Source organism: Sorex fumeus, unplaced genomic scaffold (genome assembly GCF_029834395.1).
Source record: "Sorex fumeus unplaced genomic scaffold, SorFum_2.1 ptg000019l, whole genome shotgun sequence".
Lineage (NCBI taxonomy): Eukaryota > Metazoa > Chordata > Mammalia > Eulipotyphla > Soricidae > Sorex > Sorex fumeus.
Genome location: NW_026606076.1, coordinates 692,650 through 715,801, shown reverse-complemented (window position 1 = coordinate 715,801; position 23,152 = coordinate 692,650). Strand labels below are relative to the sequence as shown.

The 23,152-nt window shown below is 59.7% G+C and overlaps 3 protein-coding genes across 3 annotated transcripts; 2 read left to right on the top strand and 1 right to left on the bottom strand.

The window, feature by feature from the left end:
• The first annotated feature begins 2,491 nt into the window (after positions 1–2,491).
• On the top strand, positions 2,492–6,000 carry MCEMP1 (mast cell expressed membrane protein 1). Its single transcript, XM_056113250.1, has 7 exons — positions 2,492–2,557; positions 4,055–4,156; positions 4,619–4,756; positions 4,874–4,924; positions 5,046–5,192; positions 5,383–5,445; positions 5,925–6,000. The coding sequence occupies exons 1-7, from the start codon at positions 2,503–2,505 to the stop codon at positions 5,951–5,953; spliced, it is 585 nt and encodes a 194-aa protein (XP_055969225.1). The 5' UTR covers positions 2,492–2,502; the 3' UTR covers positions 5,954–6,000.
• Positions 6,001–10,804: 4,804 nt separating this feature from the next.
• On the top strand, positions 10,805–11,425 carry TRAPPC5 (trafficking protein particle complex subunit 5). Its single transcript, XM_056113204.1, has one exon. The coding sequence runs from the start codon at positions 10,810–10,812 to the stop codon at positions 11,374–11,376; it is 567 nt and encodes a 188-aa protein (XP_055969179.1). The 5' UTR covers positions 10,805–10,809; the 3' UTR covers positions 11,377–11,425.
• Positions 11,426–14,125: 2,700 nt separating this feature from the next.
• Positions 14,126–22,221, bottom strand: FCER2 (Fc epsilon receptor II). Its single transcript, XM_056113201.1, has 10 exons — positions 22,200–22,221; positions 20,539–20,664; positions 20,226–20,279; positions 19,208–19,270; positions 18,959–19,021; positions 18,323–18,385; positions 18,120–18,209; positions 14,841–14,995; positions 14,522–14,628; positions 14,126–14,264 (listed from the first exon to the last, which is right to left on the bottom strand). The coding sequence occupies exons 1-10, from the start codon at positions 22,219–22,221 to the stop codon at positions 14,126–14,128; spliced, it is 882 nt and encodes a 293-aa protein (XP_055969176.1).
• Positions 22,222–23,152: the final 931 nt, after the last annotated feature.

Genomic DNA, 23,152 nt, shown 5'->3' with positions numbered 1-23,152 from the left:
GGGCCACTGCATTTTGGGGGGGCTAGAACGGAGAAGGGGGGGGTCACGGGTGCACCTCGCCCAGACAGGGATGTGGATGGAGGCCTGTGGTTTGCATGTTGCCTCATGCATTTCCTTGTCCTCCCTGGCCCCAGCTGGGGCGGGAGGGTGCTCGAAAAAGGAGAAGCTCTGGGGTGGGCTTGCGGGGGACCCTTGATGTAGCAGGAAGAAGGTCGGGAGGGGTGTTGGGAATCCTGTCTCGGTTCAGCTGCCCCCGCCTGAAGTTGGGGTGTTCAGGGTACCCCAGTTTCTCTCTGGAGACTGGGGGGGAGGCAGGAGGAAGCGGTTCATTTTGGGAGTGTGCCCATGCATACCCACAAGTACACACATGAACACACGCATGTCCACACGCATGTCCACACGGTATCTGGGGAAGCGCCTGACCAGTCGTCATTCGATCCAGTGAAGTAAAACAGCTTTTTCGGTTTGTTTCTTGGGACCCACACCAGCCGTGCTCGGGGCTGACTCCTGGCTCTGTGCTCAGGGATCACTCCTGGCGGGCTCAGGGCACGAAGCATCCGGGTTGGCAACTGGCCAGGCAAGTGCCTTCCAGCCTTGACTTTCTCTCCAGCCTCCAAGTAAAGCAGTTTGTGGGAGTTGTTTGCACCACACCCAGCAATGCTGTGGGCTTACTCCTTGCAGTGTTCAGAAGCCCTTATTCACTGCCGGGGATTTTTTTTTTTTGCCACACCCCATGGTGGCTGGGGTAACTCCTGACTCTGCACATAGGAGTTACTCTTGGTGGTGCTTGGGGGGACCTGGTGGGATGCTGGGGAATGAACCTAGGTTAGCCGCGTGCAAGGAAAAACGCCCTCCCCACTGTGCTATCGCTCCAGCCCCAGCCTTTTGTGTTTTTTAAGGTTTTTTCTTCTTTTTTCTTTTTTTTTTCTTTTTGGGTCACACCCGGCGATGCACAGGGGTTCCTCCTGGCTCTGCACTCAGGAGTTACTCCTGGCGGTGCTCAGGGAACCGTATGGGATGCCTGGAATCGAACCTGGGTTGGCCGCATGCAAGGCAAACTGCCCTACCCACTGTGCTATCGCTCCAGCCCTATTTTTTAAGTTTTTGAGTCATCGCCAGAGGTGCTCAGGGCTGACTCCTGGCTCTGTGCTCAGGGATCACTCCTGGAAGGGTTTGAGACCCTATGGGGCTGCTGGGAATCCAACCTGAGTCAGCTGCGTGCCAGGGAAAGTCAGTGTCTTTTCCATTGAATTACCTGGCAATGCACAGGGGTTCCTCCTGGCTCTGCACTCAGGAATGACTCCTGGCGGTGCTCGGGGGACCATATGGGATGCTGGGAATCGAACCCGGGTTGGCCGTGTGCAAGGCAAACACCCTACCCGCTGTGCTATCGCTCCAGCCCCTGAATTGTCTTCTTAACACAATTTATTTTATTAATTGAATCACAGTGAGATCCATAGTGGTCACAGTTACGAAGTTGTTCATGACTGGATTTCAGCTGTGTCATGTTGTAACACTGGTCCCTTCACCAGTGTACATTTCCCACCACCAATGTCCCCAGAGTCCCTCCCACCCTATTCTGCCCTGCATCTATGACACACTTCTCTCTGTCTCTGTCTCTCTCTGTCTCTCTCTGTCTCTGTCTCTCTGTTTCTCTCTCCTTTTGGGCATTATGGTTTGCGTTACAGATGCTGACAGGTTATCATGTATATGATAACCTTTACTGACTTCACACTCAGTTCCCGTCCAGAGTGGCCATTTCCAACTCTTATTGTCACACTCATCCCTTGTCTATTCTAACGAACTGCCCTCTGCTCCCCTCACATGTGTGGTCATGTGGTCATGTGGTAGCTTCCAGCCGTTGACCAGTTCTTTTTTTTTTTTTTTGGCATTTCGGGTCACACCCGGCGATGCTCAGGGGTTACTCCTGGCTTTGCACTCAGGAATGACTCCTGGCGTTGCTCAGGGGACCCTATGGGATGCTGGGAATCGAACCCGGGTCAGTCGCGTGCAAGGCAAACGCCCTACCCGCTGTGCTATCGCTCCAGCCCCTGACCAGTTCTTCTGGCCCTCATTTTCCCTGGCTTTGGATATTAATATTCCTGTTTTGTTTTGTTTGGGAGTCACACCTGGCCATGCTCAGGGCTGACTCCTGGCTCTGCACTCAGGGATCACTCCTGGCGGGGCCAGGAGGTTCCCTATGAGATGCTGGGGATCGAACCCGGGTCTGCCACGTGCTCTATCTGCTGTTGTATCTCTCCAGCTTCTCCGTTGTTTGATCTTGCTGAGAGGAGCTGGGTGACGGCTGAAGGTCTCAAAGAAGCAGCTCCAGGAACTCTGACCATAAGGGAGCCTGGTGCTTCTTTCCTGTCACCCACCCCGCCCCTCTAACCCCAGATTGCGTCACCTTACTCAATACTTTCCGGTGGGTGGGGAGACCGAGTTCAGGGAAGCCAGGAGACCATGGAGCCCGAATGAAATCACAGGACCCCAGAAGACAAGATGCAAGCATCAGCTTCCAAAGACAAGAGACGAGGAGCTCCGGCCAGCAAAGAAGGTTTGATGTCTTAGGGTGGGTGCGTTGGGGTGGGGAGGAGGAAGGGGTCTCGCTCTGAAGGCCAGAGTGTGCGTCTCCCCTGAACCCTGACAAGAAGCAGAACTCACTCCCTCTGCTCCTCTCTTTCTCTCTCTCTCTCTTTTTTTAAATTTTCTTTTTGGTTCACACCTGGCGATGCTCAAGGGTGACTCCTGGCTCTGTGCTCAGAAATCACTCTTAATGCTGCTTGGGGGAGGGGGGGACCCTATGGGATGCTGGGGATCGAACCCGGGTTGGCCGCATGCAAGGCAAATGCTCTCCCTGCTGTGCTATCGCTCCAGCCTCTTTTTTTTTTTGCTTCTTGTCCTTCATTTTGTTGTTCGTGGAGAGATTCTGAAATGCAACACCTCACAGAACGGCAGGGAGGGACTGGTCTTGCATGCAGCCGGCCTGGGTTTGGGTTTGATCCCTGGATTTGCAGAGGGTCCCCCGCCCTCCAGCGAGTCCCAACAGGAGTGATCCCTGAGCACTGCCAGGTATGGTAAGAGCAAACAAACAAAAAGAATGACGAGAAGCAAATGGGGCCAAAGGGTGAGGACAGCGGGGAGGACTCTTGATTTGCACTTGCATGGCCGACCCAGGTTCGATCCCCGGCATCCCATGCAGTCCCCTGAGCTTGCCACGAGTGATCCCTGAGCACAGAGCCAGGAGTAAGCCCTGAACACTGCTGGGTGTGCCCCCCACCCCCAACAAATGAATGGGTGGAGAGATAGTACACTGGGGTTCGATTCCCAGCACCCGCCCCCCCTTTTTTTTTGCTTTCTGGGTCACATCCAGCGATGCACAGGGGTTACTCCTGGCTCTGCACTCAGGGATTACTCCTGGCGGTGCTCAGGGGATCATATGGGATGCTGGGAATCGAACCCGGGTCGGTGGTGTGCAAGGCACACACCCTACCCGCTGTGCTATCGCTCCAGACACCCGCGACGCACAGGGGTTACTCCTGGCTCTGCACTCAGGAGTTACTCCTGGCGGTGCTCAGGGGACCATATGGGATGCTGGGAATCGAACCTGGGTCGGTGGTGTGCACAAGATTTTTGACTTTGTTTTTTTACTTTTTTAAACTTTTTTTTTACTTTTTTAACTTTTTTTTTTTTTTTTTTTTTTGCTTTTTGGGTCACACCCGGCGATGCACAGGGGTTACTCCTGGCTCTGCACTCAGGAGTTACTCCTGGCGGTGCTCAGGGGACCATATGGGATGCTGGGAATCGAACCCAGGTCGACTGTATGCAAGGCAAACGCCCTACCCACAGTGCTATCACTCCAGCCCCCCCCCCCCAGTACCCCTTTAGGTTTCCTATCAGGGGTAATTCCTCAGCACAGAGCCAGAAGTAAGTGCTACTGGCTATGACCCCCTTATAACAACAAGAACAAAAAGCAAGAAAACAAGACCCCTGAGCTCCCTCCCACGTCTTGGCACCCTGGCATCCTGGGCAAGCCCCGTTATCCCTCCCACAGAACGCCCTGCAGCTGCAGAAGACCCTGAGTATGAGAACATCACCTTGACCTTCAAACACCGGGACCAGTCCAAGGGCCGTGATAAGCTCCCCAAGAATTCAGGTAAGCCTTAGCCCTCCTGCAGACATCCCACCCACCTTGGGCCTGGGTCCGTCCCCCCCCACCCCACCCCCCGGTGGCAGGATGTCTGGGACAGGGGCAGGATGTGGAGGTAGGAGGTGGTGGTACGGGGTTTGGCTGGCTTCCGGGTTGGGAGCTGACTCGGATTGGCAATGTGCCAACTCTGCCCATGGGGTGAATGGGGCCGGTGAAAATGGCGAGGTACGGTGGCAATTTAGCTGAGGGTGTTAGTGAGCCCTCCAGGGGGACCACGACGGCCAGTGATATCCATGGGCATTGGGGAAAAAAAAAACTAAAGGTTTCCACACACCAGGAACCCTACTGGAGGTCCCACTGGTGGAGGCAGGCAGGGGAACGTGGGGGCTTGAGTGACAGGTGTGGGACACGGTGTGTGTTAGAGTTGGGGCTGATGGGAGTGTTGGTTGGGACCCGAATCTGCCCTAGGTCCAGTCCAGAGGGGACAGCCCTCAGCCCTGGCTCCGGTTCCTGGCTGGCTCTACCGGGCTGTTCTGAGCCTGTACATCCTCCTGGCCCTGATATTTCTCTTCTGCATCATCCTGTCCGCCATCATCCTGGTCAAGAGTGAGTGGGACCATCTTCCCAGCTTCCTTCCGTGATGGGTGGGGGGTCCGGGTGAGAGCTGTCAATCCCTCGAACCCCCTCCACAAACTGTGTTCTGTCTCCCCTCCACGCCAACAGACTCTGAGATGTCCCGAGAGCTGCTGGAATTGAAGACGGAGCTGAATAACAGTGAGGGGGCAGAGCTGAGGGGTGGTGGTGGAATTGGGGGCGCTGGCAGAGCCGTGGGGACCCCCCCACTTACCCCCCCCCCCACACACAAACTCACACTCTTGGTCCCTTCCATCCTCAGTTTCCAGCGCGGTGCGAGTTTGTCAGGAAGAGCTAAGGGTGGGCCAGGGCTCGCTCCTGAAGGCCATCCAGGCGACCCAGCAGTCCATCGGTGCGGAGCACAAAGTGGTCAGCGGCTACAGCAGCAAACTGGACTCGATTGTCAAAGGTGCCCGCTGGTCTCCAAAAGCTCCTGGTCCGGCTGGGTGCAGGGCCAGGACTAGTCGCCAAGGGGTGCTAGTGCTGCCCGACGTCCCGCGCTTGGATGGACCCAAAGGGGCTTTCCAAGGAAGCAGGGGGTGGGCCTGATCTGAGGTTCCCACTCCCAGCTTCCTCTCCCCCCCCACTCCACCCCCCAGACACAAGCTACATCAAGTCTAAAGTCAACACAATCTCCCAGAACCTGGAGAATCCCAGACCACGTAAGTCGGAGATGGGGCTGGAATGATAGCACAGCGGATAGGGCGTTTGCCTTGCACGCGGCCGACCCGGGTTCGATTCCCAGTATCCCATATGGTCCCCCGAGCACCGCCAGGAGTAATTCCTGAGTGTATGAGCCAGGAGTAACCCCTGTGCATCGCCAGTGTGGCCTTCAAATTAAAGACAGGGGCTGGAGCAATAGCACAGCGGGTAGGGCGTTTGCCTTGCACGCGGCCGACCCGGGTTCGATTCCCAGCGTCCCATAGGGTCCCCTGAGCACCGCCAGGGGTAATTCCAGGAGTAACCCCTGTGCATCGCCGGGTGGGACCCAAAAAAGCAAAAAAAAAAAAAAAACCCACAGCCTTGCACGTAAGTCAAGGGGAATGTGGGTGAATGAGTGGGGAGAGGGAGTCCCCAATATTTGACCCCCAGCTTCCCTAACAGGGGTGCAATCTGTCTGACCACGTGCTTTCCTCCCTAGCCCCACCCCCAGCGCCCTCCTCTGCGTAAATGAAGACCACCAAGTCCTGTGTGTCAGCCTGGAGGACTTGGTCAATTGGCCGGTGAAGATCCCTGATCTGCGATCTGAACCCTTGATTTTTCCCCTCCGCGTGTACAGAAATGCATGCCAGGGTCTGAGGGCGTTAGAGGGGTGTGTGTGTGTGTGTGTGTGTGTGTGTGTGTGTGTGTGTGTGTGTGTGTGTGTTGTGTGGCATGTGGATTCCCTTTTGCCTGTTATAAGCGGGTCACCAGGGTGTGTTTTTTTCAGCGTCCAGCAGGGGGCGCTCAGGGTACAGGATGGGCGTGCACCTGTGTGGCCCCGCACAGAGGAGACCTGTGTCGTCTGTGAAGGTGGCTGGCTCAATTGGGCTGTGATCAGACCCCACCAAGGTGTGCCCTGGTGACTCTGGGTGTTTGCAGCACGGAGGTGCGTGTGTTTGCTGCTCCGTGGGAACAGGAGACTGTGTCTAGGGGTGAAGGTGCGCATAAACCCAGCAACCCAGCATGCGGGAGGTAGGGGTGGGGGGTGCGGGGTGCCCACTGCGGGGGGGGGGGGGGAATATGACGTCACCGCAGGTGCCTGCTTGGTCTGGTCGCTGGTTATGAGATTCTTCTGCTCCCACGTTATGAGATTTCCGAAGATAAAAAAAAAAAAAGTCAAGACCAAAAACAAACGTGACTCTCAGACCTGTTTTTCTTGGAGGAGTTGGGGGTGGTGGCAACGGGGGGCTGTGGAAATTGAAGGCGGAAGAAACGTTTTGCAAAGGTTCCGGCTTGAAGAAATGGGAAGGTCACGCATGGGTGACTAGCTGGCAGGGAGGCAGGAAGTCTGCGTGGGCTCCTGGGTGCTCCCTAAGTCCCCGTGATCCTCACGAGGAGGGTTCAAGGTCTCCCTTGCACATAAGTGGGTTTCTATGAGCTCCTAACCCTGTACCCGAGCTGATAGGATTTTGGGGGTGGGGGTGGGGGGTGGGGGTGGAGCACCCGGTCGTGCTCAGAGTTTACTCCTGGCTCTGTGCTCAGGCATCACTCCTGGCAGTGCTCGGGGAACCCGATGATGGGGTGCAGGGGGATGAAACCCGGATCTACCGCATGCACCAAAAAAAAGTGCAGTTTTTTTTTTTTGCTTTTTGGGTCACACCCAGCGATGCTCAGGGGTTACTCTTGGCTCATGCACTCAGGAATGACTCCTGGCGGTGCTCAGGGGACCCTATGGGATGCTGGGAATCGAACCCGGGTCGCCCGCGTGCAAGGCGTGCAACGCCCTCCCCAGCTGTGCTATCACTCCAGCCCCCAAAGTGCAATTTTTGCCCGTGAGCAATTGATTGCATTGCACTGAAGACGCAAATCCCGCACGAAGGCCGCTGCCGACAGCTCCTGGGCGAGTGCTCTGGGGCGGGTCACTGTGTCCCTCTGGGCACGCAGACAGCGGCTCGAGGGAGTCACAGGCGGCTCCGGCCGCGAGGACACGCGCGCCCCCGTGCGGCCGTTGCCGGGAAGCGCCGCGCGCCGCGCCCTTTCACGGCCTTTCACGGCGCCGTAAAGCAGCTCGGCAGCGCGGAGGCGGCTGCAGTTCCCGGTGAGACCCTCGCTCGGCCGCCCGGTCCCCTCCCCCCGCGGCTCCCCCTCTCCCGGTCCTGCCGCCCGCCCCTTTGCTTGGCGGGGATGCGGGGGGCGGGTCCCCATCCTTCCGCGGCTTAATGCGCAGGGCTCCACCCGAGCCGGGCGCCGAACGCTCCTCGACCCCCGCCCCCCGCCCCCCGCCCTCCCATCCCCCACCCCAGGCCTCATCGGAGGTCGGGGGGGGCCCGTGTCCCCCGTGTCCACCTCCCCGGAGCCCTGGGGGGGCCTCGATCTGCAGGAGCTCCCCTGCCCCCCGATTCCATCCTTGGCGGCGGCTTCCCTTGGGTGGGGGAGGGGGTCGGATCTCAGGCCTGGTGGGGGTCCCCCCAGTCCAGCACCATCTCCTTGCAGAGCCCCAGTGTGGGGGTCCTAAGCGCCCCGATTCTCTGCCCCACCCTCCCGGTTCCAGATCGGCGCTCTTCCTGCCCCCCCCTTTCCGCAGCTGCGACTTGCAGCCTCGGGGCTGGGGGCGGGGGTCCCGGCGCCCCCAGCCTCCTCTCCCCCCCTACTCGTCTGATGATCGCCTCTCCCCCCACCCCCCCGCTCCAGTTTCGTTTCCCACGCGGGTTCAGGCTCCCCCCTTCTCAGAGCCGCCCCCCAACCCCCAGGCCAGGCTGGCCACGCCCCCGGCCAGGTCACATCGACGTCGGCTGCAGGTGCCCTAAGTGCATTGCAGATGATGCAGTTACGGAGGAGCGCTCTCGCCCTCCGGGGGTTCCCCACGGCTCCTCCGGGCCAGCCCCCTGGACCGCAAACCCCACCCCCACCCCTTCCTGCTGTTTTGCTGGGGAGAGGCTGGGAGGTCTCTGCAGAAAGACTCTGGGTGCCTCCTTCCCATCATCTGACCCACCCACCTCGGGCCTCCTACAGTTACTCCTACAGGTGGCAGAAGGAGCCAGGACGTGCTTTTTTTTTTTTTTTTCGCTTTTTTGCTTTTTGGGTCACACCTGGCGATGCACAGAGGTTCCTCCTGGCTCTGCACTCAGGAATCACCCCTGGCGGTGCTCAGGGGACCATATGGGTCCGTGCTTTATTTTTTTAAATTGTTTATTTATTTATTTTTTTGCTTTTTGGGTCACACCTGGCGATGCACAGTAGCCAGGGGTTACTCCTGATTCTGCACTCAAGAATTACTCCTGGCGGTGCTCAGGGGACCCTATGGGATGCTGGGAATCGAACCTGGGTCGGCCGCGTGCAAGGCAAACGCCCTACCCGCTGTGCTATTGCTCCAGCCCCCAGAACGTGCCTTATTATTGTTGTTGTTAGTTTATTATTATTTTGGGAGGGACGCACACCTGCCTGTGCTCAGGTCTGACTGCTGGCTCTGCGCTCAGGGATCACTCCTGGCAGGTCTCAGGCAGGGAACCCTGGTCAGCCTCGTGCCGGGCCCACTTCACTGGAGAGCCAGTTTCCAGAATTGTCTCCAGTGCTTTTTTGGTTCTTTTTTTGTTGTTTGTTTTGTTTTGCTGGTTTATATGGTTTTGGGGGTGACACCCAGCGATGCCCAGGGGAGTTCCTCCTGGCTCTGCACTCAGGAATCCCTGCTGGCGGTGCTCAGGGGGCCCTATGGGATTGAACCCGGGTGGGCCGTGCCCAAAGCAAATGCCATCCCTGCTGGACCATGTATCTGGCCCCAGCTTGTCATTTTCTTTTTTTGGGGGGGGGTTGGGATGGGGAGAATTGTCTTTTGGGCCACACCCAGCTATGTTCAGGGCTTATTCTTTTTTTTTTTTTTTTTGGCTTTTTGGGTCATACCTGGCAATTCTCAGGGTTTACTCCTGGCTCTGCTACTCAGAAATCACTCCCAGTGGTGCTCGGGGACCCTATGGAATGCTGGGAATCGAACCCGGGTTGGCCGCGTTTAAGGCAAACGCCCTCCTCACTGTACTATCGCTCCAACCTCAGGGCTTATTCTTTTTCTTTCTTTCTTTCTTTCTTTTTTTTTTTCCTTTTTGGGTCACACCCAGCAACGCTCAGGGGTTCCTCCTGGCTCTGCACTCAGGAATTAAGAAATTACTCCTGGCGGTGCTTGGGGGACCATATGGGATGCTGGGAATCGAACCCGGGTCTCACGCCTGCAAGCCAAACGCCCTCCCCGCTGTGCTATCGCTCCGGCCTCATCAGGGCTTATTCTTGGCTCTGCTCTCAGGGGTCACTCCTGGTGGTGCCAGGGGGGACCATATGGGATGCTAGGAATCGAACCCGGGTCTGACTCCTGCAAGCCAAACGCCCTCCCCGCTGTGCTATCGCTCCAGCCTCATCTGGGCTTATTCTTGGCTCTACTCTCAGGGGTCACTCCTGGTGGTGCCAGGGGGGACCATATGGGATGCTGGGAATCGAACCCGGGTCTGATGCCTGCAAGCCAAACGCCCTCCCCGCTGTGCTATCGCTCCAGCCTCATCAGGGCTTATTCTTGGCTCTGCTCTCAGGGGTCACTCCTGGTGGTGCCAGGGGGGACCATATGGGATGCTGGGAATCGAACCCGGGTCTGACTCCTGCAAGCCAAACGCCCTCCCCGCTGTGCTATCGCTCCGGCCTCATCAGGGCTTATTCTTGGCTCTACTCTCAGGGGTCACTCCTGGTGGTGCCAGGGGGTCCATATGCGATGCTGGGAATCGAACCCGGGTCTGACTCCTGCAAGCCAAACGCCCTCCCCGCTGTGGTATCGCTCCAGCCTCATCACGGCTTATTCTTGGCTCTACTCTCAGGGGTCACTCCTGGCGGTGCCAGGGGGGACCATGTGGGATGCTGGGAATCGAACCCGGGTCTGACGCCTGCAAGCCAAACGCCCTCCCCGCTGTGCTATCGCTCCGGCCTCATCAGGGCTTATTCTTGGCTCTGCTCTCAGGGGTCACTCCTGGTGGTGCCAGGGGGTCCATATGGGATGCTGGGAATCGAACCCGGGTCTGACGCCTGCAAGCCAAACGCCCTCCCCGCTGTGCTATCGCTCCGGCCTCATCAGGGCTTATTCTTGGCTCTGCTCTCAGGGGTCACTCCTGCTGGGGAAGGGGGATCCCATGGGGTCCTTGAACCCGGTGGTCCACTGCACGCATCCCCAGTTAAGAGCATCCCTCCCACCTGGGAGGAGTGATGGAGAGCCGCTTCCTGGTGGGGATGGAGGGGCTGGGGGAGAGGCCGGGGAGGGGGGGAGGGTGGCTGGCTTTCCCCTCGTCTCCCGACCCCCCCGACCCCCACCCCCACCCACCCAGCGCCCGCCCCTCTCCCCGCAGGGCGGCGGCGGCATGGAGGCGCGCTTTACGCGCGGGAAGTCGGCGCTGCTGGAGCGCGCGCTGGCCCGGCCGCGCACCGAGGTCAGCCTGAGCGCCTTCGCCCTGCTCTTCTCGGAGCTGGTCCAGCACTGCCAGAGCCGCGTGTTCTCGGTGGCCGAGCTGCAGGCGCGCCTGGCCGCGCTGGGCCGCCAGGTGGGCGCGCGCGTGCTGGACGCGCTGGTGGCGCGCGAGAAGGGCGCGCGGCGGGAGACCAAGGTGCTGGGCGCGCTGCTCTTCGTCAAGGGCGCCGTGTGGAAGGCGCTGTTCGGCAAGGAGGCCGACAAGCTGGAGCAGGCCAACGACGACGCGCGGACCTTCTACATCATCGAGCGCGAGCCCCTCATCAACACCTACATCTCGGTGCCCAAGGAGAACAGCACGCTCAACTGCGCCAGCTTCACGGCGGGCATCGTGGAGGCGGTGCTCACGCACAGCGGCTTCCCGGCCAAGGTCACGGCGCACTGGCACAAGGGCACCACGCTCATGATCAAGTTCGAGGAGGCGGTCATCGCGCGCGACCGGGCCCTGGAGGGCCGCTGAGCTGAGCGCGGGAGATAAAGGCCGGCCGGCCCCGCTGCTGCGCCCTGGCGCAATGCGCTCTGTGTCTGTGTGTGTGTTTGGTGTTTTTTTTTGGTTTTTGGGTCACACCCGGCGATGCTCAGGGGTTACTCCCGGCTCAGGAATGACTCCCGGCGGTGCCCAGGGGACCCTATGGGATGCTGGGGATCGAACCCGGGTCGGCCGCGTGCAAGCCAAACGCCCTACCTGCTGTGCTATCGCTCAGGGGACCCTATGGGATGCTGGGAATCGAACCCGGGTCGGCTGCGTGCAAGCCAAATGCCCTACCTGCTGTGCTATCGCTCAGGGGACCCTATGGGATGCTGGGAATCGAACCCGGGTCGGCCGCGTGCAAGCCAAACGCCCCACCTGCTGTGCTATCGCTCAGGGGACCCTATGGGATGCTGGGAATCGAACCCGGGTCGGCCGCGTGCAAGCCAAACGCCCCACCTGCTGTGCTATCGCTCAGGGGACCCTATGGGATGCTGGGAATCGAACCCGGGTCGGCCGCGTGCAAGCCAAACGCCCCACCTGCTGTGCTATCGCTCAGGGGACCCTATGGGATGCTGGGAATCGAACCCGGGTCGGCCGCGTGCAAGCCAAACGCCCCACCTGCTGTGCTATCGCTCAGGGGACCCTATGGGATGCTGGGAATCGAACCCGGGTCGGCCGCGTGCAAGCCAAACGCCCTACCTGCTGTGCTATCGCTCAGGGGACCCTATGGGATGCTGGGAATCAAACCCGGGTCGGCCACGTGCAAGCCAAACGCCCTACCTGCTGTGCTATCGCTCAGGGGACCCTATGGGATGCTGGGAATCGAATCCGGGTCGACCGCATGCAAGCCAAACGCCCTACCTGCTGTGCTATCGCTCAGGGAACCCTATGGGATGCTGGGAATCGAACCCGGGTCGGCCGCGTGCAAGCCAAGCGCCCTACCTGCTGTGCTGTCGCTCCAACCCCTGTTTTATTTATTTTTTTTGGGTGACATATCTTGCGGTGCTCAAGGCTTACTCCTAGCTCTGTGCTCAGGGACCACTCCTGGCGGGACTTGGAGGACCCTAAGGGATGCTGAAAATTGAATCCAGGTCAGCTGTGAGTCTGGCAGACGTCCTGCCCCTCTGTATTATTTCCCCACCCTTATATGCAACTTTTTTTTTCTTTGCTTTTTGGGTCATACCTGGCAATGCTCAGGGGTTCCTCCTGGCTCTGCACTCAGGAATTACTCCTGGCGGTGGCTCAGGGGACCCATGGGATGCCGGGAATCGAACCCGCGTCGGCCGCATGCAAGGCAAAAACACCCTACCCGCTGTGCTACGGCTCCAGCCCCCAGTGTGTGTGTGTATGTTTGGGGGTGGGACGGGCTGGGTGGTCACGCACTCAGCACCCACATCCATCCTGCAGTCCCAGTTGTACTTGCCAGCACCTTGGAGGAAGTTGGGGACCCTGCAATGGGGTCTGACCCAAGTTGGGTCACAGTTTTGTCTGGTTTTATTTATTTATTTATTTGCTTTTTGGGTCACACCCGGCGATGCACAGGGGTTACTCCTGGCTCATGCACTCAGGAATTGCTCCTGGCGGTGCTCGGGGGACCATATGGGATGCAGGGAATCGAACCCGGGGCGGCCGCGTGCAAGGCAAAGACGCCCTACCCGCTGTACTATCGCTCCAGCCCCTCCTCTGGTGTTAGGGATGGAATGGGGGTGCCGTCTAGTGGCAGTGGAGACGTGAACAAGCGATAGGAAGCTGCTGGAGCAGGGAGAAGGTGGGAAGCTTCTGGAACACTGAGGTTGGTTGTGTCTGGGGACTAGAGATGGTGTCCTACGATTTTTTTTTTTCATGTTTTGAGTCACACCCGGCGATGCTCTGGGCTTCCTCCTGGCTCTGCACTGAGGGTTGCCAGGGATGGAACCCGGGTACGGCCGAATGCAAGGCGAGTGCTCTCACCGCTGTACCTACCAGCCACTGCTCTGGCCGCATTGTTGAGAATCCTTTACCTGGGGTTTCTCCCCTTTTTTTCCCCACCCTGACGGCCCCTTCCGGCCTCCCTGCCCTACTGGATGTGGTCCCGTTAGTCTCAACGCCTGCTGCAGACCAGAGGTTGACCACGCCGTAGGTGGTGGCGTATTAAAGTATGCATACCCCAGAGAGGAAAAGGAAGCTCTTTCAGGTTTAATTTGTGTGTGTGTGTGTGTGTGTGTGTGTGTGTGTGTGTGTGTGTGTGTGTTGGCACTTGGGAGCACACTGGGCATGCTCAGAGGGCTTGGCTGTAGGACTGTGCGGTCTGGGGGCTAGAACCCGGGGGTCCCCCATGCCAAGTCTCACAGGGCCCTGGGAGCTTACTCCAAGCCCACTGTCCTTCAAGAGCCAGCAGGGAGGAGATGGACCCGTGAGGGTGGGCGCAGGGGGTCCTGGGGGAGACGGGCAGTGGGAGAGATGGGGTGAGGGTACTGGGGAGGTGGTCTCTGCCAGCCCAGAGTATGCAGGTGGGGAAGAGTCTGGGGTGCGCCCCCCCCACGGTTACACCAAGACAGAGGCGGGAAGGGCGGGGCCCCGGTCATACAGAGTAGGTTTGGGGGGGTGGGAAGGGAGACCCCAATGTTCCGAGTTCTGAGGAGGGTTCTTGGGGAGACAGAGCGGGTGGGAGAGGCACATCCCCTCGGGTTCTCGCCCACCCCATCCCGGGCTCCCGGGACTCCCTGGAAACTGGGGCGAGGGGGCCTTTGGGGGCGGGTCAGCAGGTGGCCAGCCTGTCGCACACCCAGCTGTCCAGCCGGCCAAGGCAGTCCATGTCGTTCCACTTCCCCGAGTGTTCCATCACCACGCAGTCCTCGCTGGGCTCCTGGTTGTTGGGCTCCCCAGGGCCCCAGTTGCTGGAACGAGGCAGGGCAGCTTCCATCAGGCCGGAGGGACCCCCCCGTACACACACACCCTCCTGCCTAATCCAGGACCCTGGATCCCCACCCTCCAGCCCGCGGCCTCGCCCCCTCTGGGCCCGCACCCCAAACCCCACCGGCCTCCTCACTGACCACCCTGAAGCTCACCAAGCCCAGATGGGGTTGGGGTGCTCGTGGGTCCCTCCACACAGCCTCCCCTGACCACACAGGGTCCCCACTCTGCTCCCACTCACTTATAGTTCAAGGGGTTCTCGTCCATCCAGATAAACTGCCCCTCCAAGTCCAGGTCCCGGAGGCCGATCCAGGTCCCAAATTTACTGCCATGCTGGGTTAGGAAGTCCTGGGGGGGCACCGGGAGGGCTCTTGGGTGCCTCCAGTGGGTTTGATCCCCCCCGCCTGGCATCCACCCCCACCCACCGCCCCCAGCCCGGCCAGGAGAGACTCCAGGGAGCAGAGCCGGGAGCCAGTCCTGAGCATCACGTGGGTTGGAGGGTGGCCCCCAAATGGGAAGCCGCGGCCCCCCGGGGTCTCCCCCCACGGGGCCGCACCCACCTGCTCCTCCTGGCTGTGGATGCTGACCAGCTGCCCCTGCAGGGCGCGACACGCGTTCCGCGCCTGCAGCCACTTCTTGGGGGTGCCCTGGCCGAAGTAGTAGCACTTCCGGCCGAAGTTGACCCAGTCCTCTGGGCACGTGTTGCACTGGGAGCCTGGGGGGTGGGAGTGGGGATTGAGGGGCTCAGGGGGGTGTGTCTCTCTGGGGCTCCAGCACATCCAGCCCCAGGTGAACACGGGCATCCCCTTCCTCTGGGGCAGAACAGTTGGGCCACGGCCAGCGATGCTGGGGGCTAGCCCTGGCTCTGTGGGGTCGGGTTGGGGGCACCTGGGCAGTGCGAGGTGGCGCTTTCCCTGCTGTCCCGTCTCTCTGGGCCACCTGGGTCCCCTTCTTGGCTCTCTTGCCTGGATCAGTGCTTCCCCCTCCAGGACCTCCGTATAAGCACCCCCCAGGCATGCCCACTGCTCCCCGCCCCCCCCAGAATCACCAGCCGGGTCCCACCCAACATCCTCTCATCACTTGCTCAATGGCCAGCAGCGCCCACACTCCCAAGGACCCGGGCACACCCCCTTCCATCACCACCAACATCCTTAGAGGGGGTGCCCACCGCTGCCCGCACCCCCTCTCACCCCACCCCCAATGGCATCCCAGCCACAGGGCAGTGGAGGGTGTGGACGGCCATGCCAGACTGCTCACACCCCTTTCCCCAGCCCCAAGTGCTGTCCACTTCTCCCACCCCACCCCTGGGGCCAGCACCCAGGGCCACTTTCTTGGGAATTGGGGAGGATCTTCTTGGGAATCACACACAAGGCAGGGGACTGGAGGCTGGGTCCCAGGGGTCTCAACATGGGACTGCCTTTTTTTTTTTTTGCTTTTGGGGTCACACCCGGCGATGCTCAGGGGTTACTCCTGGCTCATGCACTCAGGAATTACTCCTGGCGGTGCTTGGGGGACCATGTGCGACACTGGGAATCGAACCCGGGTTGGCTGCGTGCAAGGCAAATGCCCTCCCCGCTGTGCTATCGCTCCAGCCCTTGTAGTGTTTTTTTAATATTTCTCTTTTTTTTTTTTTGCATTTTGGGTCACTCCTGGCTCATGCACTCAGGAATTACTCCTGGCGGTGCTCAGGGGACCCTATGGGATGCTGGGAATCGAACCCGGGTTGGCTGCATGCAAGGCAAATGCCCTCCCCGCTGTGCTATGGCTCCAGCCTTAACATGGGACTGTCTTGGCCTCCGTTCTGTCACCCCCAGTTCAGCCAGCACCACAGCCTCCAGTATGTCCAGGCCAGAGCTCACTCCCATGGTGTCTACACAGATGTAGACCCCCCATTTATTGGGGGGGCTGGGCACGGGGCACACCCGGCAGTGCTCAAGGTCCACTCCTGTCTCAGTGCTCAGGGATCAAACCTTATTCTCCAGCATTAAAAAAACTATGCTTAGATCTTTGAGTCATCTCCCTGACCCCTGCAATTTCCTTTCCTTTTTGGGGGGTTTGGGGGGGGTGTTGCACACCCATCTGTGCTTGGGGATCATTCCTAGTGGTGCTGAGGACTGAACCCTGGTCAGCAGCCATGAGCAGGACAAACGCCCTCCCCTCTGGACTCTCAATCCAACCCACTTTTTTTTTTTTTTTTTTTGCTTTTTGGGTCACACCTGGCGATGCACAGGGGTCACTCCTGTCTCTGCACTCAGGAATTACTCCTGGTGGTGCCCAGGGGACCCTGTGGGATGCTGGGAATCGAACCCGGGTTGGCCGTGTGCAAGGCAAATGCCCTACCCACTGTGCTATCACTCCAGCTCCCCCCCCCCCTGTTTTTTTTGTTTTATGGGTCGCACCCGGTGATGCACAGGGGTTACTCCTGGCTCTGCACTCAGGAATTACTCCTGGCCGTGCTCAGGGGACCATATGGGATGCTGGGAACCGAACCCGGGTCGTCCACATGCAAGGCAAACGCCCTACCCGCTGTGCTATCACTCCAGCCCCCACCATGTACTATTTCTTTGTCTCCTCACAAACATTTTGAAAGAGCGGGGCAGGGAGAGGTGCCTTGGATCTGGGTCCCCTGGCTGGAATCAGGAGTTTGCACACAGCCATCGATGTTCAGACCCTTCACCCGCTGCTTCCGTCCCCCAAGTGGACACCCCGATGGAATTTCTCCCTGGGATCCCCACTGGCCCACCATGTCCCAGGGGACAGCACTCCCATCCCCCCCAAGCAGAAATCCGTCCTCATCTCTGCCCCAAGAGGCATTAGGGGTTTCCCAGTGGTGGTGGGGTGGGAACAACCGCGCAGGGTGGGGTGGGTTGAACTTCTGGGCAGTGACCCAGCCCCCTCCCAGTTAGAGACCAAGATGGTCCCCTCCGGGGGCTGGAGCGATAGCACAGCGGGTAGGGCGTTTGCCTTGCACGCAGCTGACCCGGGTTCGATTCCCAGCATCCCATATGGTCCCCTGAGCACCGCCAGGAGTAACTCCTGAGTGCAGAGCCAGGAGGAACCCCTGTGCATCGCCGGGTGTGACCCAAAAAGCAAAGAAAAAAAAAGATGGTCCCCTCCCCCCTCCATCATCATGACCCCCTGCTCCCCCGGGCTGGGTCAGTCCTGGGAGCAGACTGTGGTCAGGGCTGATCCTCCACTGAGCTGCAGAGGAGAATGGCCAGGCGGGACCCCCCGCCCCGGGATGGAGTTTAAGGGGTAAGAGCACAATCCTGCCACGTGGAAGACCCTGGGTTCGATTCCTCCATCCCCCCCCCCCCTTTCCCATCCCCACAAACACTACCCAGCTTTGAGCACCTCCAAGCAGGAGCCCTGCCAGAAGTTCTCCATAGGAAGGGAGTCCCCCCCCCACCCCACCCCGGGGCCGGAGTGATGGTATAGGGGTGCAGCGGGGAGGGTGTTTGACTTCCACACGGCTGACCCCGGGTTCGATCCCCAGTATCCCATAAGGACTCCCGAGCACTGCCAGGAGCAATATGTGAGTGCAGAGCCTGAGTACGGCCGGGTGTGCCCCCACCCCACCAAACAATAAAAAGAAAGGCGGGGGTGGGGGCGGGGAGGTCCCACCAGTCCCCCCCAGGTGACCCACCCTAGGTGGCCATGAGGTTCGGAAAGGGCGATGCCGGGCGCCCTCTGGTGGCCACGTCTGGGAACTACAACGCTCCCTGCTACCTGCAGGCGCGCACACGCGCAGTGCTCAGAGGAGTACCCGCACCCCGGGTCAGCCCAGGCAGTGGGGGGCGGGGGGGGGGCGGAGCGGGAGGGGCGTCACGCGCACCCACCGTTGGACAGATGCAGCTCTAACCACAGCTTCTCCACTTCCTCCTGGAGCTTCTCCATGCGGTTCCAGACACTGTACATCTCGTTCAAGGCTGGGGTGGGGGCGGGGGTGGGGGTGGGGGTGGGGGCCGCGTCACCCGCCGTCCAGCGCCCGCGCCCCCCCCCCCCCCCGCCCTCCTCCGCCCTCTCCCGCCTTCAGACTCACCCGCGGACTTGAGATTGACCAGATCCTCTTGGACTCCGTCCAGGTTCCGCGAGAACTGAAATTCTGCACGTGGGCGCGAGGTGGGGGGTCGAGATCAAGAGTGACGCCCCCGCCCCCCCCGCCCTGATTTTTTTTTTTTTTTTGCTTTTTGGGTCACACCCGACAATAATGCACAGGGCTTACTCCTGGCTCATGCACTCAGGAATCACTCCTGGCGGTGCTCAGGGGACCCTATGGGATGCTGGGATTCGAACCCGGGTCGGCCGCGTGCAAGGCAAAAATGCTCTCCCCGCTGTGCTATTGCTCCAGCCCCTATCTTTAATTTGAAGGTCACACTGGCGATGCTCAGGGGTTACTCCTGGCTCATGCACTCAGGAATTACCCCTGGCGGTGCTCCGGGGACCACATGGGATGCCGGGAATCGAACCCGGGTCGGCTGCGTGCAAGGCAAACGCCCTCTCCGCTGTGCTATTGCTCCAGCCCCACATTCTGATATTTTTTGTTTGTTTCGGAGTCATATCTGGCGTGCTCAGGGGGTCTGTGCTCAGGAATTACTCCAGGTCGTGCTTGGGGGGGACCCTATGGGATATCCAACCCGGGTCAGCCTTGTTGCAAAGCACCCGCTGTCTTGCTCACCCTGGTGTTTCAGGGTCTTCTGCTCAGTCACGATTTTCTCCATATTCTGCAACATCTGGGCAGCTGGTTTTGGGGGGGGGCGGTCGGGGTATGTCAGTATTAGCAAGGATTTAGGACACCCCCTCTGCGGCCGTGGCCTCCCCCCCAGAGTCTCTGGACAGGTGGGAGGTGTGAAGGGTCGAGGGCGCTGGTGTCCCCAGGTTCGCCAGGTGCCCCCAACTTCTCTCCTCACTGCCCATGGTCACTCACCCTGGGATTGTTGGGTCATCTGCTGGTCCTTGTGGCTTGCCAAGACCTGGGAAAGCTGGGAGACTGGGGTGGGGTGAGAGGGGCGGGGTCTTGATACCACGCCCCCTGCCTCGCCTCCACTTGAAGTCCCACCCTTGAGCCCCCACCCCAGGTCTCTGCCCTTCTGTGCTTTTATTTGGGGTCGGGCCATAGATGCTCAGCAAAGTGCCAAACCTTCCTTTTCTTTTCTTTTTTTTTTTCTTTCTTTCTTTTTTTTTCTTTTTTGGGTCATACCTGGTGGCAATGCACAGGAGTTACTCCTGGCTCTGCACTCAGGAATTACTCCTGGCGGTGCTCAGGGGACCCTATGGGATGCCGGGAATCGAACCCAGGTCGGCCGTGTGCTAGGAAAATGCCCTCCCCGCTGTACTATCGCTCCAGCCCCCAGTGCCGGACCTTCAGCGCACCCCCCAAATCCTCTAAGAACAGCGGGATTGGATCCCAAGCTCCCGGGCATCCTTGGGGCTGCTCCCAAGTTTCCACCTGGAAGTTAGGAAGTATGTCCATTCTGCGGTGGGGGGTGGGGTGGGGGTGGGCTCCAAGGCTATCCAGAACATTCTATTTTTTCTTTTTTTGCTTTTTGGGTCACACCTGGCGATGCTCAGGGGTTCCTCCTGGCTCATGCACTCAGGAGTCACTCCTGGCGGCACTCAGGGGACCCTATGGGATGCTGGGAATCGAACCCGGGTCAGCCGCGTGCAAGGCAAACGCCCTACCCGCTGTGCTATCAGCTCCAGCCCCTATCCAGAACATTCTAGAGTCTCCCTCCCTCTTGAGAGTCACTAAGGGCTCCTGGCTGGGGGTGGGGGGATTCCAGTGTACCCTCAGTTCTTGGGGGGGGGACTCTGGACCCTGGTCCCTCTCCCCTGTCCGGCGTGTTTCAGCTGCACAAGCAGGACAAGAGGCGTCCCCTCCTTAGCGTCCCCTCCCCCCCCCCGTCCACCCACACCCACGCCCCCCCCCCCCCCCGTTTTCCTACCGTTGCGGGCAGCCGTTTCCTCCAGCTGCTTCATGGACTGCACCGCGTCCCAGTCTGGGGAGCAGACGGAGGGGAGGGAGAGGTGGGGGTCTCAGGTCACCAGCACCCCCTCCCTAGCCCCTAGGGGGACAGCGATTGGACTGACCCTTCAGGAGGTACCCAAAGGGTGGCAGAAGGGCTGCCAGGTGGGGTGCAAGGCACAGGAAGGAGCTAGGGGAGGCAGGGCAGGAGAACAGCCTGGGCTTTGAGTGAGGGTCTGGGTTTTTGGGGGGACACCCAGGATGGGGCTCCCTGGGGCTGGGGGTGTCCTTACGCCACAAGAGGAGGACAGTCAGTAGTCCGGCGCAGAAGGAAGCCATCAGCAGCCCCAAGAGCACCAGCTTCAGCCCCTGCCTTCTGCAACACGACTTCTGCCTTCTGGAATATTCTACAGGAACCTCTGTGGGGAGAACGGAGGGTGCCGGGTGCTCCCAGACTCTGATTTTTCCTATCCCCCAGAATCGCGACCCACCTTCGTTCACCCTGGGATCTTGACTTGGGGTCCCTGCGATGAGGGTGCGTGGCTCCCAGTGGACCCCCCAGAGTCCCTCCCCTGGCCTCCCCGCACCCCCCTCCTGCATGCAGGTCCCGGAGTGGCAGGGAGCCCGAGCAGCTGGGTCTGTCTCTGCCACTGTCCGGCACTCTGCTGGTGCTCTGGTGATGGCCACAGTCCCTACCCCAGGACCCTCCTCAAACGCCCCTTCCCTGCACACAAAACTCCAGGTGTCAGTTTTTCTCTGTGCTGTGCTATCCTGCATCTCCCGTCGTGTTCTTTTTTTTTTTCTTTTAGACCTTCCCAAGCAGTGCTCAAAAGACCCGGTGCTCCCCCCCCCCACCACCCCCGTCATCCTCAGAGATTCTTGATCAGCTGAGGCGGCCGTTCAAGGCTAGCGGCCGAGGCTACAGGGCGGGGTGGGAGGGTGTGGGGAATCCTGGCTGTGCATCGGAGAGCAGGGCCCGGATGGAGCTAGGGGTCAGCCACAGGCAAGCCCCGTGCTTTCTCTCCAGCCCCACCGGGCAGTGCTCAGGGGTGATTCCTGGCTCAGAGCTTAGGAGTCACCCCTGGCAGTGCTCAGGGACCATACGGTACAGGGGATTGAACTCAGGCTTCCCACATGCAAAGCATTGCAACCCATGGGGCTGAAGCGATAGCACAGAAGGTTTACCTTGCACGCAACTGACCCGGGTTCGATTCCCAGCATCCCATAGAGTCCCCTGAGCACCACCAGGAGTAATTCCTGAGTGCAGAGCCAGGAGTAACCCCTGAGCATCGCCGGGTGTGATCCAAAAAGAAGAAAAAAAAAGTACCAGAAGAAGGGGTTGGAGCGATAGCACAGCGGGGAGGGCGTTTGCCTTGCACGTGGCCGACCCGGGTTCGATTCCCAGCCTCCCGTAGGGTCCCCTGAGCACCGCCAGGGGTAATTCCTGAGCGCAGAGCCAGGAGGAACCCCTGTGCATCGCCGGGTGTGACCGAAACAGCAAAAAAAAATAAGCATTGAAACCCATTTCTTCCCCTAACCCACGCAACCCCTGTCCCCCAAAGTCTACCTTGCTCCCTGCCCAAGACCGGGGGGTCCCTTCCTTCTTGCTGGGAGCCACACTCCATCCTGTTGAACCCCACTGCTTCTGAGCCTCCTTCAAGGGAACTGCAGACTCATCCAGCCTCCAGCGCCCCAGCCGGAGCCGCCTTTTGGGGGGGCTGAGTTGAGTCAGAGAGGGAGGAACCCGTTGGCTTTCCTCCCCTGCCAGGCGCTGAGCCAGGAAGACCAGTGTGGGCTCCCCGCCCTTCCCACTCGCTCCAGCTTTTCCTAGAAATTCATTCTTCTTTCCAAACAAAGACATGGGGGAGTCCCTCCCTTCTCCACTGGGGGCGGGGGGGGGAAGGGAAGACCTGCCTGTGACCTTTGCCCCGTGGGCATCAGAGAATCCACTCACCCGAGTATGAGTTATCATCCATGGCAGCCCCACTTGGTTGCTCCCAGCGGCGGGCAGCTCACTACCTGCCAAGGTGTTCCGTCCGCAGCGTGCAGCTCTGAGATCTGGGCTTTGAAGAGGGTTTGGGGTGAAATGTGAGACTTCGGGTACAGGGTCTTGAAGAGCTCAGGGATGCCCTCCTCCCCACCGGTGGATGGCATGTCATTGCCTCCTGGAGCCAAGGTGACATTCAACCCCAAAGGGAAGCTGGGGACCGGGTCACGGACTGGAGACCCAACCAAGGTCGGCACCCCAAGGTCCCTGACATGCACTCAAACACATGGCTGTGTGATCTTGGTAGGTGACAGAGCCTTCAGTGTGGTAGGGGGGCTAGGGACCCCTTTATGGTCTGGGCAGTGTGTGTGTTGTGTGTAGTGCGGGGAGGGGTTTGTGACTGGGCCTCGTGCAGGACCCACCTCTGTCTACCCACAGCTTTTGTGACTTGCCACCCAAACCACTTTCCTTTCTTTCTTCCTTCCTCTTTCTCTTTCTTTCTTTTTTTTCCTTTTTTTGGGTCACACCCAGCAATGCTCAGGGGTTCCTCCTGGCTCTGCACTCAGGAATTACCCCTGGCGGTGCTCAGGGGACCATATGGGATGCTGGGAATCGAACCTGGGTCGGCCGCGTGCAAGGCAAATGCCCTACCTGCTGTGCTGTCGCTCCAGCCCCCTCTTTCTTTCTTCTTTCTTTCTTTCTTTCTTTCTTTCTTTCTTTCTTTCTTTCTTTCTTTCTCTCTCTTCCTCCCTCCCTCCCTCCCTCCCTCCCTCCCTCCCTCCCTCCTCCCTCCCTTCCTTCCTTCCTTCCTTCCTTCCTTCCTGTTTTTGGGTCATACCCAGCAATATTCAGGGGTTACTCCTGACTGAGCACTCAGGAATTACTCCTGGAGGTGCTCGGGGGAACCCTATGGATGCTGG